Consider the following 16,022-nt stretch of genomic DNA (forward strand, 5'->3'; position numbering starts at 1 on the left):
CAAACCATGTTCTCAGTCATATTTATACCCAATAAGATTACTCTTTTCTCACCTGATGCCTACTTGTATCTCCATGTTGTGAAAAGTTTGACTTCTGTTCATAGGGTCCAGGCAGTCAAGAGGCTGCGACACGGCGTAATTGAAGCTCACCACGACAAATCAATGGCAAAGTCTCTATAGTGACAGACTTGACAGGCATCAGGGCTGTGACATACCCTGTCTGGCTGTGTTGCCCAACGTAGAGCTTGTTGGTGGCCTTGTTCAATGGGAGGGCTGTTGTGAAAAGTTCGACGTCATATCGCGTGCTTCGATTTTGTGTGATGTTCATCCAAGAGTGCGCGATTCATTCGGTCTGATCCATAACAGATACCAATGGGACCATGCTCTTTCGCTTAGAAGATGTCATTAAGATGTCACTAAATCGAAGTGCTGGCCTGTTGAAGCGTCGACGTCGTACGCGTATGTTGCAATTCCGCGGGAATGCCCCCCCTCTAGCCTCTAGGGTGGAGGAGCAGATCAATGCCGGTGGGATCTGATAGTTCCTCGAAGGGGGTTTCCTCTTCTTCTCAGGATGATTTCTGTAGATGAAACACTCTTAAATACCATGACCTGTTGCGTCGCACTGGCTGATGGACGGCTATGGCTATGCTTAACAGGACTTGGCTACCGTCAAGGGGGCTCATCAGCCCAACTGCCCGGTCGATCGTTAGCCTTGCGACCCAAGCTCTCCTCCCTGAGCCAAGACAGATCTGTAGCGGGCAGAGAGGGAGAAAAAGAAGGCCGCCTGTATCGGATGAAGCCGCACGCGCCAACGGCGGGCACGCATGCACGATGGCATTGTGGCGGCATTTCCGCAGCACCAAGCGGCAACTCAAAATCGCACAGCGATCCAACCACAGTGACATCCGACGACTCCAGAAGCAATGACGTCCCGCGTGGGAGGGAAATAAGCTTCGATTGCATTCAGCTGCCGCTCTGTCATGTTGGAAGGCTTTATTTAGTATCTGCTCTCGCTCATCTTGCAGACAACGTTGCATTCGTCTCATCCTTCGAACTTTGGACTTGGGCCATATAGCAAACCTGATAGATGACAAGCCAGAGTTTCCCCTCTTCTTAAAATGATGCAATGCTATTTTCTTGATGATAGAATACTTAGTCGAGGTTCCAACTCTGTTAGGCCCAATTTTGTACCCGAGATTTAGGAGGCATGAAAGCGAGCCAAGACCGGAGCGAGAAGAACATTGATTCTGCGACGAAGACACGTGCTTGTGTCCAAGCAAGGAGTTTGCGGCATTTGTAATTCCGACTTCTCACATTTGACCAGTCGAATGGCTGGCGCGTCACTACACTCTTACAAGCTTCTTTCTTCTGCCCGGTCGAGCTTAGAGGCCGGTGGCAGGACGCTAGCAGCCGAGTGATCAAGGAGCCAGAACTTTTGAATCTTGAATAAGTCTGGTGTAAGCGGGCAATCCCGAGCTTTCTGCGAGACTACCGGGGCCTTTTCTTACACCGAGGTGTTCGTCACACCCTTGATCATCCCAGGTTACGTTCCTTCTGCATGAATAATCTACCCACAAAAGACACACGTCAAGAGGGTTCCGCGGTTCAGACGAATCGCGAACGGACCATTTCTGAGAGCGGTGACTTCACCATGTAGCCAGACTATCAACTGCCGTCTTCGGCAATAGGGGGGAAATGCAACGTGGGGCGCTCCCGAATTTCCGCTATCAGATTTAATGATCCACGTTGGAGGCGCTGGGGGGCGTCGACACCACCGAGCCTTATTTTTAACCTTTTGCTCAGCATTTGTACTTTGCCAAACAACTTTCATCCTAGTAAGGCCAGCTGAGTCGATCGAGGCGCGATGGACCTCCCGAAGCCTCCGTGGGCTGTAATCGTTTAGATGAGACAACGTGATGAGCGTTAGGTGCTTTTTCGGAGGTTGTGAGTAATTGCAGGGTGGCATGTGGCTAGTCGTTGACCAGATCGATATGTTCGTCCACACCGGTGCCGCACAACCGTGCGTGGGTCTTTGTCTTTTCCGTGCTAACCGTCTCACTGTTCGTGATAGACCTAAAAGAGCGAAAACGCGTCATCTAGACTACTGTTGCCCCCAGCTTCTACTACACTGCTCGTGCTCCACGCGGCTAGCCCCATGTCATCCACATATCGCGGTCCGGACGCCAAGGCTGGGAGCTTAATCGGTCCCGCCGAATTCCACTTCGCCTTGTGATAGTAGATGGCATGGAATAGGTGAGGGGCAGTAGACCGGCAGATGGTCAAGGTACGGCATAGCTAGCTTGGGAACCATCATATGTCGTTTGTATGCTTTTGGAGGCTTTGGAGGCTTTGGAGGCAAGTTCTAAGTTCGTCTTATGGCAAATGTGAGGTATAAGAAGGCCCTTCAGTCCAGTCTGCAAAGAACCTGTTCCTCATCAGCCTCCAGATCATCTTGGAAACAGACACCATATCACCAGTCTTTCGTTACAACGCAGTCTTCTCAAAGTCGTTTTCTTCTAGCCTATCATCTGCAATGCTTACCCACGGTGCTTTCCTCCTCGCCAGCTTCCTTGCGGCTCTGCCGCAAAGCTATGCTATCCCGGCGCCGCAGTAAGTCTTCCCACGAGGATACCAATAATGAGACTGCGCTGACAATCAGCAGAATGGGAGACTATGGAGAAAACAAAGGCCCCGTTGGAGGTGTCGACCCGCCCATACCCTCCGTGACTACTCCTACGGGAAACCTCAGAGGAGATTCTAGCCTTCTCGGAGGCAACGCGGCTCGGCCTGACCCCGAGACTGGCGGCTCTGCCAATGTCGACGACGTTACGCTAGTGCCCGGCCAGGAAGCAGACGGAAAGCTCGGCCTGTATCTCAACTTTGATGGTGTCGACGTCCCACAGCCGATCCGCGGCGGACTAGGATCCCCGGATCCGGGCCCGAGTACGTTGCATTCCTTGCGGGGGGAGTGTTGAAAGAGAATCGAGTGCATGACGCTAACACATAATTCCCGCAGGAACCTACGACTACGAGAAGCTAAACCCCGATCTCTTTGCCCCGCCCGGCACCGACAAGGGCGATGTCGAGAACGCCATGTGGCCCTTGGGCCTCTCGCACAACCGCCTCGGCAGTCAAGAGGGCGCCGGATGGGCGCGGCAGCAGAACACTAAAGTCCTTCCCGTCGCTTCTGCGATGGCAGGTGTTGACATGAAGCTGCAGCCTAACGCGTATCGCGAACTTCACTGGCATACCTCGGCTGAGTGGGCACTTATGCTGAAGGGATGCTGTCGCATCGCCGCGATGAATGAAGATGGAAAGACTTTCATCGATGATGTGTGCGAGGGTAAGTCTCTTTTGACCTGGTGAGATTTATCCATCATAGCTGACCTAGACACCTAGGTGATGTATGGTTCTTCCCGAAGGGCGTTCCCCATAGCATCCAGGCGTTCGACCAGGGCACGGAGTTCCTCCTCGTCTTCGACCAGGGAAGCTTCAGCGAAGAGAACACCTTCTTGGCCTCAGAGTTGTTCTTGAGAAACCCATTGTCTGTACTTTCTAAGAATCTCAAGACGGATGTTTCTGCATTTGACAAGATCCCCAAAGATCAACTTTACGTAAGTCAAAATGTGACTCGATGTAATTGCGGCATTGGCTTACTCATTTGCAGATCTTCAATGGCACGCCTGCGCCAAACGATATCGAGCAGCAAAACCAGACCTCTTCGGCCGGATCGCTAACCGGTGCTGAATCATACACCTACCACTGGTCGCAGCAGAAGCCCTTTCAGGTCCCTGGCGGATCCGTCAAGATCCTCGACCCGCAAACGTTCCCCATTGCGGAGAACTTCTCGGCTGCCCTCGTCGTCGTCCAGCCCGGCGCCATGCGCGAGATCCACTGGCACACCACCAGCGACGAGTGGAACTACTTCCTGCAGGGTTCCGGCCGCATCACCATCTTTGAAGCCCCCGAAGCCTCGCGTACCTTTGACTTCACCGCTGGTGATGTTGGCTACGTGAAGGTTGGTGACAGCCACTACATTGAGAACACTGGCACCGAGGATGTCATTTTCCTTGAGGTCCTTCAGGCGCCCAAGTTCTCAGATATCAGCGTTGCTCAATGGCTTGCTCTCACACCTAAGCAAGTCGTCAAGGATACCCTCGGCCTCTCTGACGAGGTGATTGCTGCCATTCCCAAGGAGAAGGAGTACATTAAGGTTGGCAACACCAACATGACGGCACTGGCTGATGGTGGACGTAACTTCAAGAAGTTCAAGGCCTAGTTCCTTGGTTGATTTTATTCACTTCTACTGTAGATAATTTTGGATATGCGAGTTTTGCAAGTTGGTTCTGGCGATGAGACAGGAGTTTAGTCTTTCAATAGCGTGGGTATTTGAGCATCAAAAACAAGCATTACATCAGTACGGTGCCTCTGAAAAACAAAAGACGTGATGTGTGCATGTAGATTAAAGTTCCAATGGCGAGCGTGTCGCTTTAACTCACGAAAAGAGCTCAGGCCAATTGCCGAATGTGGTAACTCGTGTTCAGAGGCCTATCTGCCGCCTTGATCAAGTTAGAATGGTCTTCCGTTGCTTGTGTGCGGAGTTTGGTTTCCCGCTCTAGGGATTATTACTTGGTAAGTGCAATCGTCCATGACGCGGTTGTAGGCACTGAAAGACCTCCACCTGCTGCAAGGGTTGTATCAGTGATTGTTGTATTTAAACCCGTTCACAATGGAAAGGCCGGCGGAGAATTGACATAACCTCCGCTGCCGACGCAAATAACATCCTCAAATGTATTAAAACCTCACATATAGAGCAGTGGTCAATGATCGAATTCAGCGACTTTGACGTAAGGACGCGGCCTAGAGACTTGAAAAAGAGGACATTCAAGGGGTTTGGAGCTGTGGAGAGCAAGGCGTTACGCTGGTGTCATTGAGTTAGGCTCAGGAATATGTAACTTCCAAGGGACAAAGAGAAGGCATACCTTCAGAATCGGTTGTCTCATGAAGTCCTTTGATGATGAACCTGGATGCAAAAATGGTTATGGCGAAGCAAGGTGGCTTTTCAGAGGCAAGTGTTTTATTTCGACTTAAATGCAGGGCACGCAATGCTCGATACACGCTACTATGGATATGCAGCCACTCATTTATTAGCTTAGTTGAATCCGGGACCTCTGCCAGCCTGGGTTGCGCAGACGCAGTCAAAGTCGTTGTTTGCCTTGCTGTTACACTCATTAGAACAATGATAATATTAACGAGTGGGTGGAGGTAAACCTACTTGATGCAAACAGCCAGGTTGGCTGTTGTGTCAGAGCACTGAGAAAATGTTCAGTTATATGTTCGGTCGTAGCTTTCAGTGAGTAATCTAATTGCTTGATGCGCTGGCCCTTGCAGCCATCTCGCTGTGCTTGATTCTGGCAGTTTTTGAACAGCTATGAAAGTCAGTTATGATGCTCTGAGCACAATATGTTGACTCTGGACCAACCTCAGCATTTGAGGGCGAACGGCACTCGACGAAAGCCATAGCGGCTCCAGCGGAGGCGAGAAGGAGGATGAGCTTCATAATGACTGATTGGAAAATGGAATGAAGCAATGACTATGTGTGCGTTATCGAGTTTAATTTCTTTCTCTTCCATCATCACAAAAGAGTTGCGATTAAGCTTACTTATACTTCCGCGGCGGCCTTGCCGATTAACATGCACGCACTTCATACCAATTAAGCGAACTTTTAGACATCTCTAGATAAGGTAGACTTGAGACGAGTAAAAATTAGTGTCAGATTAATTAGGCTTTCCCGACGGGACGAACACTGCCTACCGGGTCACGACATGCTGCATGACTCTGCTGTTTCACCCTGAACCTTAAACCTGTAGCGCTTTGTAGGCAACGACTAAGATTCAAAACAAACCCGCTATCAAGTGAAGCCGCTAGTTCAGCTCGGCTTCGGGAACCGATCACAGATAGGCAAAGCCTGAGCATCTCCGTCGTAGCGATGACTCGTACCAGCGACGAACAGAGAGAATAAGGCGAATATCAGGGCGGTAGACCCCACGCAGCTGTGGGAGCCCGTTCATCTGCCCCGGCCGCAATTTATCACGAGAACCAAGACGGCCGACGGCAAAGGGATCAGACCACGGAGAACACCTCCTCTAGTTGTGCCGAGTCGTTGATTTCACATTTTTCCTTAACGAAATAGCAGCCCCTGAGGCAACAAGAGATTTCGAGCAAGGTGAGTATCCGTAAGGGGATCGCAATCTGTCGATATTGATGTCAATGACTTTAAGAGACCAGAGTCGCGTGTAGGTCGACAGAAGGTGGAAACTGAGGGAGCAAGCGCCACATGGAAGTCCCTACATAGACCTTTCCAGCAGGTTTGCAACACAGGTTTCGATTCCCAATTTCATCTGGCTTTATCTTTATCGTCAACAGTGGAACTTCGGCACCTGGAAGCGCTTTGACTTCCGGTTGACAAGGATCTGGCTCCCCTTCAGACGGAGGTCTGTTGTGGGACCGGAAGTGAAGTGATTACAAGTAGCTTTGCCGACTACATAGCCCAGGTTGAATAGCACATGCTCTATGTCTTTTGTTCAGTACATCTCAATATAGAGCACCCATACACATAGTGTCTTCAAGTATTATGGAACAAAAGGAAGATGGTTCCTTCATACTTTGTAAGATAAGGACCGTAAGGTAATAACGTACCTGCATAGCGAGCGACGCATCATAGCGAGCGACGCACGTCCTCCCAATTCTACCCTCTTCATCTTTAGGTCACCTTTTCTCCACGTACGAACATGCAATCCTCCTCAATTGAAAGTCGAATTACCCTTGCCCTCCAAGCTATTGAAAAAGACCCGAAAATGTCTATACGAAGAGCTGCCTCTATCTATGAGGTCCCTGAATCAACCCTCCGCCACCGACGCGCTGGACGCGTCGCACGAGGTGAAACACGACCAAATTCGATGAAGATGACTATAACAGAAGAGGAGGTGATTCTTGAACGAGTTATTGACCTAATCGATCGAGGGTTCCCTCCGCGACAAGAAGACGTACGAGAAATGGCCGACCAACTCCTAAACGCACGCGATGGGACGCGTACTGGACCGCGATGGGCAGAGAACTTCGTACGACGCGTCCCTGAATTGAAAATGCGGTTTCAACGTCGAATCGACTATCAGAGGGCCTTAGCTGAGGATCCTACGATTATACAAGGCTGGTTTGCACTTGTGCGAAACACAATTGCAAAGTATGGGATACAGGATAACGATATCTATAATTTTGACGAGACTGGTTTCCTGATGGGAATGCTATCGCACGCAAAGGTTGTTACGACTTCTGACCGTAAGGGAAGGCCTCGTACGAAACAGCCTGGCAATCGAGAATGGGTTTCTGTCATTCAGGGTGTATGTGCGGATGGCTGGGCGCTGCCTCCGTACGTCATCGTAAAGGGCAAATATCACCTCCTCTCGTGGTATATTAATGGCCAATTTCCAGCCACATGGCGTATCCATCCAAGCGAAAATGGATGGACGACAAATGATATTGGCCTAGATTGGCTAAAGCACTTTAATCAGTGTACAAGGACTCGTACGAAGGGCTCTTATCGCCTCTTGATCCTTGATGGCCATAATAGTCATAAATCGACTGACTTTGACGAATACTGCAAGGAACAAAACATTATTGCTCTTTGTATGCCTCCCCATTCATCACACGAGCTTCAGCCTCTTGATGTTGGGTGCTTTAGCCCGTTAAAGTACTCGTACGGCAAGGAAATCGAGAAGATGATGCGGATACAGATTTCCCATATTACAAAGGATGACTTCTTTCCTGCCTTTAAAGCAGCATTCTTTACTTCCATGGGCGAAAATAACGTACGAGCTGGTTTTAGGCAGGCAGGCCTTGTACCTTTTAACCCTGAAGTGGTTATTTCTCGCTTGGATTTCAAGCCAAAGACGCCAACACCATCAAACTCACGGCCAAGCAGCCAAGGCTCCTGGGACCCAAGGACACCAATTACAGCACTAGAGGGCGTACGAAGTGCTACCTCCCTTAAAAGGAAGATCCAAGCACATCAAGGTAGCTCACCAACACCAATGTACGAAGTAATTGACTTCCAGGCCAGAGGTATTAGCAAGTTAGCCCATAGGCTTGCTATTATTGAGGCTGAGAACCGTAAGCTTCGTACGGGGATAGAGGTACTAAGTAAGCGCCGGAGGGCAAAAAAGACCCGGCTACGTCTTGGAGGGTCACTTAATAGTGCTGAAGCAGAGGCACTACAAGTAGAGAAGGGTGGTGTTAATGCTGGAGGAGAGAATAACCCTCAGAAGGAGGGTCGTACGGAAGGTGCTGAACCACGCGCGCGACGATGTGGTAATTGCGGGAAGCCTGGACATAACGCACGAACCTGTGAAGTGGTTTGGGATAGTAATGAGGAAGAGGGTGATATATAGTTTTAATTGATTTCGTACGTTGTGGCTAAGTTAACTTATACATAAGGTAGAAAGGTTTGAGAGAGTGCGTCGCTCGCTATGATGCGTCGCTCGCTATGCAGGTACGTTACTTGTTGTTGGGACGGATGTTGTAGCCAAGTTTGAAAGTTTCGCGGGATTCAACTGATCAAACTCATACATTGAACGGTTCATCGATATTGGAACTGCATTCGGTGATCAATACATTGCAGTAACTTAGCCACAAATAAGTGGAACCTTGCTGTTTGGAGAACACACAGCGGTATTGCTTGCAACAGTTCAAGTCAAACTGACAATAAACCAAATGCTCGGTCGGGAGACGGGAGTATTTCCGTGCGATGAAAGATCAGCATTTTTCATTGCATAGGCGAAGAGCTTAGATTCGGGAGGAGACGTTGGTGGCGAGCTATGGACTTGTTTAAGTTTGTGGCTATCAGAGCTGAACTCGCTAGTCGGGATGAGTGAACATCCAAGCCAAATCGGTGCAACTGTCTATTTTCGACCGAGTGATTGACATAGAATTTGGTATCTAGTGGTGGCAACTGTATAGGTGGTGATATGCAGGCCATGAGAGCTGGAAAACTGTGGCAGTCTGCTACGAGGAAGGTGAGCTTGAAGGCATATAATATGACCGGTTCTTTTAAGTAATATTCCGTGAACAGGCACTCAATGAGATTTCTCTGTCTCGCTCCAAGTAATACACCTTATTTCCCCACCTTGTTTTCACCTCACTCCAGTTTTCATGATGGACGCCAGCAACTCCAACCTTACGGACTCCAGATACGGGTATGATATCGTGGTCTCGACAACGCAGGCCAGTATCAACTTAGGCCTACTGGAATACCTTTGGGAAAGCAACCAACCAGTGAAATATATCTGTTATCTCTCGGTAAGTATTTATAATTAGCAGCCTACAGGGCAATAAGTATGCTGTTCTGTTGAGAAATGACGCGAGTGAGATGTATATGTGATTGCTAATATGACCGTCCCAGGACCCCAATACCGGGAACGCCACAGCCCAGATCAGTCTCGAGGAGTTGATGAAGAGGACAGATGGAGTTAACCCATTTGACATCCTAGATGGCACACCGGCGAGCGACCCTCGAGTCGAGGCGCTCACTCGGAACAACTTTAGGGTGGGCGTGAAGATCCGTATTGGTGTGCCTCCAGGGGTGATGCCCAAGGAGCTTCCTCCAGTCTTGGAGCTGGGAAAGCGTGACGGCAAGTCTCTCTACCGGATGTTCTGCTCGGAGTTCCAAGTTATTCAGAACACCCCGAGTGGAGGATCGTCTGCCAACGGAAGTTGGAACGTCTGGAACCAGCCCTCTGGATCGCCGTGGTATATCGAGACCGCCGTCGGCATCGTCAACTCGGACCTTGACTGGGGCCTCGAGACGCCTTACTTTAACCATCGTCCCGAGCTCAAGGGCAGACTCAAGTCTCAGTTCAATTATCTTCCTTCCAGCAGGTCTTACAGTCTTCAACAAACGTTTATGGATCTTGAAAATGCCGCCCACCACAGCGCGCCCAACTTCGTTGGAATCCCAGCCAGTTCTCCTGTCCAAGAAATCCTGCAGAAGAACTTTGTCGACCTCTACAGCCAGGCCGTCAAGAGCTACGGACAACCCATTCTTGCAGTTGCCGCAGTTGCTGCAGATCATCCAGATCCTTCACAGCTCCAGGTAACTTCGTGTGAGGTGGGCATCAGCCGGTACAAGGACTCCAATGCTTGGGTTATCAACAATGCGACCCCTGAACAGTCTGCCGCGGCGACACTCAACCATCTCTGCATGACGAACAATCATGGAGCCGCCGCAGTCTCTGATCCTTACTGGAATTGGGTCCAGCCCTGGGATGTGAAGAACGAAAGTGGTGTGATTGCCATCAAGCGAAGTGTATTCGCCGAGCAGTTGATGAACACCATTCTGCCATCCGCCCGGAAGTCTTGCCTGACCTCCAATGTCGGTATTAACTTGTCCGACAGCTTCGGGAACTGGGAAGCGGTCTTGGAGTTCGTTCCTAATCAATGGCCACAAACCAGAGATGTACGGACCTCTGAAAGTGGGGAATGTATCATCGACATTACTTGGTCTGCCGAGGACCAGGCTGGTGTGAGAACACAGAATTCGGAGATGCTGGGCGCGTTCCAGGACAGTCTCGAAGTGATACCTCATTACTACTGTGAGGTGAGCGTCAAGGACAGCACCATCACCATCACACAACGACTGCGGATCAATATGTCGGTCACGTCCGAGGGTATCCCCCTGAGTCTGGTTGGGCACGATGTCAAAATCATCGATGTGTATGACTTATCAGTGGACCAGAACGGCCGTTTGAACATTGTACATCATGGGAAACAACATAAAGATGACCGCTCCGAGGAGCCTCATGGCACCTGGTTGGAGAATAAGTTTTCAGGCGTCAACGACGCCGTCAACCAGATCAAGAAGACGACCGCAGCTCTCACGAACATGGATCTGGAAGGTATCAACTTCGCTACGCCTCACAACTTTGTGTCCCCTGGCGGCAAGGTGTTTACGTATACATCAGCCAAGTTCTCCAACCACCAGGACTTGATCTGTGACATCACCTACGCGGCGCCAGCTCAGCCCTTCCAGCCGCCGCCTAGGACAGAGACCCCGATCACAGACTCTGCACTGAAGAAGCCTATCGAAAGACCAGCACCGAAGGTTCCTGGATCAGCCGGCCCGCCGTCATACTCAATGACCCCCACACGACCGATCTGATTCAGAACTATATTCAGGGAGAGATAGTAGCTCCTACAGCGAAGTTTGAAACCCTTCAAACAGACGACGGCCACTCTTTGCTCTTCGCGCTGAGCACGGATAACGTGTTTAACGTGGTTATGGAGCAAAGCGGCACGACCAAGACCGACTGGCTGGGTTCGCGTGCCCCTCTCGTCTGCTTACCCTTCGGTACGCACTTTTGACGTGGGACAAAGCGTCACAGACGGGACCATCGGGATGGCTCTCGCGGTGTCTGAGGGGGGTTCAGACAAATTCCTCTTGTCCCTCTTCAACTCCAGCTCCGACACATCCTGGACAGCGAATCCTCAGTGGTCTCCCATTGACTTTGATGCAGAAGGCGGAACGGGCTCCGGGTCTACCGTCAACATTGTCCGTGTCATGTTCGCTGAGCCGCAGGGAAGCCGGCAGCACATCATTGTCGACATTGATCGCTCATCAGACAAGGCAATCAAGGAAATTGCCCGCTTCTACGTCGATCCCCGGAAGGCGTCCGGTAGATACTGGACCTCGCATAGTCTCCCGGTAGACATCCAGGAGGGCAGATACCAGAGCTGCGTGGGTAGGGTCGCCGCTGGGTTTGTTGACGGGGTGTACACCCTAGGAACCGTCGGTGGCTCAGCCCAGCTTGTCTACGTGCCCATCGAGAACGCCTTCGGAAACGGCCCTCCGTTGCCATGCCGTCTCAGCCTGCCACAGAACGTGCAGGCATCTTCGATCGCCGCTGCTCGCAGACACGGTTCCCTTGCGTCTCCAGACGGGACGACGGATTTGTTCGCCGTCGGGAACTCGATTCTCTACTATTTCCCAGCTGAACGCCAGACCGACGCCTCGGTGGCCACGCAATTGCTCGACAGCAATGTGTTTTCGGGCACTACAGAGCTCGCAGCCATGACGCACGGGGGTGTGACGACGATCTGGGGCAAGAATGCCAGCAACGAGGTGTATTATCTCTCCTGCTCGTCCAGCCAGCTCAAAAAACAGGAGGCCTGGAATGTCCCTGTGCCAATCTTGTTCGGCGTAGAGCAGATGACACCGTACCTCAACCGCAGCGACGGCGGTAACGCTATCTTCACGTCCGGGTCCGGCAAGCTTGAAAGATTGACACAGGCCACGGGCACCGATGCAAAGATGTGGGTTGCAGATGGGATAGTGCTCCAGGATATGGATCCGACCGTAGAACCGCTCCGGTCCAAGACATACACGACGATGATCCAGGTCCTCGACAAATATGATCTTCCAGCTCCTGGCGTCAACTTGTCGATTTCGACCAGCTCTCGCACGCCCGTGTACATGAACGGAATCTACTGCGTCCTCGGGCAGGCACCTGTTACGGTAGCTACAGATGCGGCTGGGAGCTTGACCGTTGTCGAGGTTTGGCAAGAGAGCATCAACGGCACTCTCATGACGGTGATTTGCAACAACGGAGATGCGGAGGCCACCATCAATCCTATGGAGAAGTCATTCCAGACGATAGCCGCACTAAATAGCGAGGGAGCCCTCAGAGACGCCAAAGTTCCTACGAAAACGGTCGCTGGCGGCATCAGGGACAACACGACATGGGCTGCTCTTGTAGAAGGAAGTGTATCGCAGTGTGACATGCCCAACGTCGCGAACAGCCTCGGCAAACTCGGCACGACGTATGGACTCGTCAAACCCACCGTCTTCCCTGCTTCTTGTATGAGCGTGATTCCACACACCCTCTACGCATCCTCGTCATCGGTCGATAACCTGGCACACGACACGGCCATCGCGGCCGGCGACCTCTTCCGCTGGCTCAAGTCAGATATCGAAAACGTTGTCGACATCATCAAAGACGACGCAAGTGAAGCATGGCACTTTGCGGCCACCATCTCCGGCAAAGTCTACCGTGCGGCACTGACCTCGGTCGAAGCCATCGTTGGGGCTGCGGAGTGGATCTTTAATGCCGTCAAGACGGGCATCGAGAAGCTCACATCCTTTGTGGAGTTCCTCTACAGCTGGGACGACATCGAGCGGACAAAAGACGTCCTCTGCAACATGACGAAGCAGTGGTTGCGCGACCAGATTGACTATCTCCCGACTGCAAAGACGGAGTTTGATGCACAGATTGCGCACGCGGAGAGTAGCATCAAGACATGGGCTGGCTACCCGGATTTGGGACCGTCGCTCGGGGACAAGGCTTCAAAGCCCGCAGCCGCAAGCGCCACGAATCCTACAAAGGGACATACTTCGGGGTCTCAGATGATGATGAGCCATTTCAAGCACCACAGCGCCAACATGACAGTCGTAGGCATGCCGCCAACAACGAAGAAGCTACAAGCTGGGATCATTGACGACCTCCTAGCCGCGCTGGATCAGGAGGAAGAAGCTCTTTCGGCAGTGGTCTCTCAGCTCAAGGACCTGGCCAAGCGCTTCTCCTCCATGACCGTTGAAGAGACCCTGAAGGATCTGCTTGGAATCATCGCAGTTGGTGTGCTTTCCAGCGTTAAAGTGGTGGTAGACGCGCTACTCAATGTCCTGATCGATCTTCTCGGTGACGCCGTCGGCCTCTTGGATGTTAAGGTTCATATCCCAGTCATTTCCGATCTTCTCAACGAAATTGGCATACCAGACATATCTTATCTTGATCTGGTGTGCTGGATCCCCGCCATGTCTTTCACGGTAATCTACAAGCTTGCCACCCAGGAGGCCCCCTTCACCGCCGATGATGTCGCGCTTCAAGCAGGTTTTGCCGCTGGTAACTCGGAGACTATGCAGGCCCGCTTGGCCTCGAAACAATCCACACCGCTGGCCACGGAGTCCATGGAGGAGAGTGCCGATATCATGACAACATTCGCTTTCACCTCGTCTGAGACCCTCACAGGCCACCAGCAACAAGTCAAAGGGCACAAGAGCAAGGCCTCTGTGACCTCCATCTCCTCCTCCGACTCAGTGAGCGCAGCCAGCACGGTACCCACGACCCCTGGATCCACCAAGCCAGTAACCTCAAAAAATGATCAGTTGATGTACTCTTTGTGCCATACCGTCGCCGGGGCCGTGTGATCTCACGGCGATAGAGGTCATGCCCATGGAAGTCGTTATTCCAGCAGGTGCACGCAACCGGTGGAGCAACCTTTCGACGGAAATGGCACTCGTCAGCGCCGCCGCCTTGTCCAAGGCTGATTCCTACGCCCCCAAAGACCCCATTCAAGACCCCCTATTCGCTTCCTTTTCGAATGTGATCACGGATCTCGGTTTGGCCAATATCATCGTCTTCAGCGATATTGGTCAGGGACACCTCATTCCGGCCGGCCATGCCCTGAGAGTCGGCGACTCTCGCGCTACAGCGGCCTATATTGATAACATACTCGTCTTTCCAGCGGCTGTGGTCACCGTTCAGCACATTAGGGAGCTCGCATCCGCTCAACCGAGTGCGGACCAGGTGGCGGCTTTCTTGGGCGAGTTTTCCAACTTGGCATCTTATGTCGTGCGAATGAACTACTCTGTGGCAGTCAAATTGCCAGGCATCCCATTTGCAGCGCAGGCGCTGGAAGTCATAGAGTACGGGAACATTGCTCAAACCGGGTTCGAGGCGGCGCAGGCTGCGATAGGTATTGATCAGGCTATTTTCCAGAAGAGCAAGCATTGATTGCTGCTTACTTGGGGGACTCATGTGTATGATAATTCCTCCAAATAGGTTGACAATGACGGACATTACTATTCCTCTTGCTTGAGGGGCCTTGCGTTACTGTTACTATTGCAGATTGAGTGAATACAATATCTCATCCTCCACAACTCGAAATTGCATCGCGACATCTCACTCACGTTTCGACCAGCAGATTAACATCTGTATAGTCGAAACGCGTCTCAGCCAAGAGATACACCCAAAGAGAGAGAGAGAGAGAGACATAGACCCAGCTCAATACCAAGGACGTTCCCGAATCTGGCTATGAAGTCATTCCTCCCCGTCCCGCTAGTTCGGAGCCCGGAATCAGACCACCACCGGCTACCTCAAAGGCTCAAACCAGAAACGCAGTGCAAGTCCGGACATCAACCCAACGGCGCAGCACACCCGAGGACCCCGGGCAGCGGGAAGGAGTGCGGCGTGCCCAACCCGTCATAAATATCCGTTAGCTTACTCAACCCGGAAGACACAAATTCCTGCGCCGCAAATGTATATACAAAGGCAAACCGGGATGCGACATTAGTGCCTGGGCGGGACGGACAACATCCGAGAAGGAACCTCACAAGAAGGTAAATTTAGATCCCAGAAGAGGGAATAGATGGAAAAATTGGGGAGGTTGCCAAGTTCTCGGGTTCGCGATGGAGTTCAAATCAAAATCTTTTCAAAAAGTTTTTCAACTTCACGTATCCGTAGTATCCATCAATGCCCTGACTGACTGATTACCCCACGTCCACACCCTTGGGCTGGAAGAAAGGGCCGGTGTTCTCTCCGCGCCGTGTGCACGCGTCCTCTCCCCAAGATCCACTAGTCGCCATCTCAACCTTGACCTTGACAAAAGTTGATACAGGTTCGGGTCTGGAACCATGTGAAATTTCCAACGCCCAAAGACTACTGGATCGAGTCCGAACAAAACATCTCTCTGCTTGTCCAGGGTAATGAGGGGAAAATGGACCAGTGGAGTTAACCCCCATCAAAAAAACTCTTGGAGAAATCTGGAGCAGGGTGGATACACCGTATGAACCTGTAAAGCGGACCAACCTCCACAATGGGACGCCAATTAAACGGTTTTCCTCAATGACCTGAGTGGAACGGTGAAGCGGCCCCATCGCGACGTTTGCCCACATCACATCGTACGAGGTGCTTCCA

The 16,022-nt window shown here is 51.5% G+C and overlaps 3 protein-coding genes across 3 annotated transcripts; 2 read left to right on the forward strand and 1 right to left on the reverse strand.

Moving 5' to 3' along the window:
- Positions 1 to 2,533: 2,533 nt before the first annotated feature.
- BDP81DRAFT_465680 (oxalate decarboxylase family bicupin) lies at positions 2,534 to 4,279 on the forward strand (the record flags this gene model as incomplete). The annotated part of the gene is made up of 5 exons (XM_060594308.1): positions 2,534 to 2,610; positions 2,663 to 2,943; positions 3,017 to 3,343; positions 3,400 to 3,614; positions 3,668 to 4,279. 5 exons carry the CDS (start codon positions 2,534 to 2,536, stop codon positions 4,277 to 4,279), a joined length of 1,512 nt encoding a protein of 503 aa, XP_060438863.1.
- Positions 4,280 to 5,096: 817 nt separating this feature from the next.
- Positions 5,097 to 5,560, reverse strand: BDP81DRAFT_410995 (uncharacterized protein; the record flags this gene model as incomplete). Its single annotated transcript, XM_060589143.1, has 3 exons — positions 5,097 to 5,219; positions 5,276 to 5,429; positions 5,483 to 5,560. Coding segments are annotated over 3 exons (354 nt in total), but the record flags the coding sequence as incomplete, so codon positions are not given.
- Positions 5,561 to 9,210: 3,650 nt separating this feature from the next.
- Positions 9,211 to 15,208, forward strand: BDP81DRAFT_410996 (uncharacterized protein; the record flags this gene model as incomplete). Its single annotated transcript, XM_060589144.1, has 5 exons — positions 9,211 to 9,354; positions 9,458 to 11,155; positions 11,218 to 11,368; positions 11,436 to 14,191; positions 14,271 to 15,208. The coding sequence occupies 5 exons, from the start codon at positions 9,211 to 9,213 to the stop codon at positions 14,838 to 14,840; spliced, it is 5,319 nt and encodes a 1,772-aa protein (XP_060438865.1). The 3' UTR covers positions 14,841 to 15,208.
- Between the last annotated feature and the right edge of the window lie 814 nt (positions 15,209 to 16,022).

Source organism: Colletotrichum phormii, assembly GCF_030913505.1.
Source record: "Colletotrichum phormii strain CBS 102054 chromosome Unknown BDP81scaffold_32, whole genome shotgun sequence".
NCBI lineage: Eukaryota > Fungi > Ascomycota > Sordariomycetes > Glomerellales > Glomerellaceae > Colletotrichum > Colletotrichum phormii.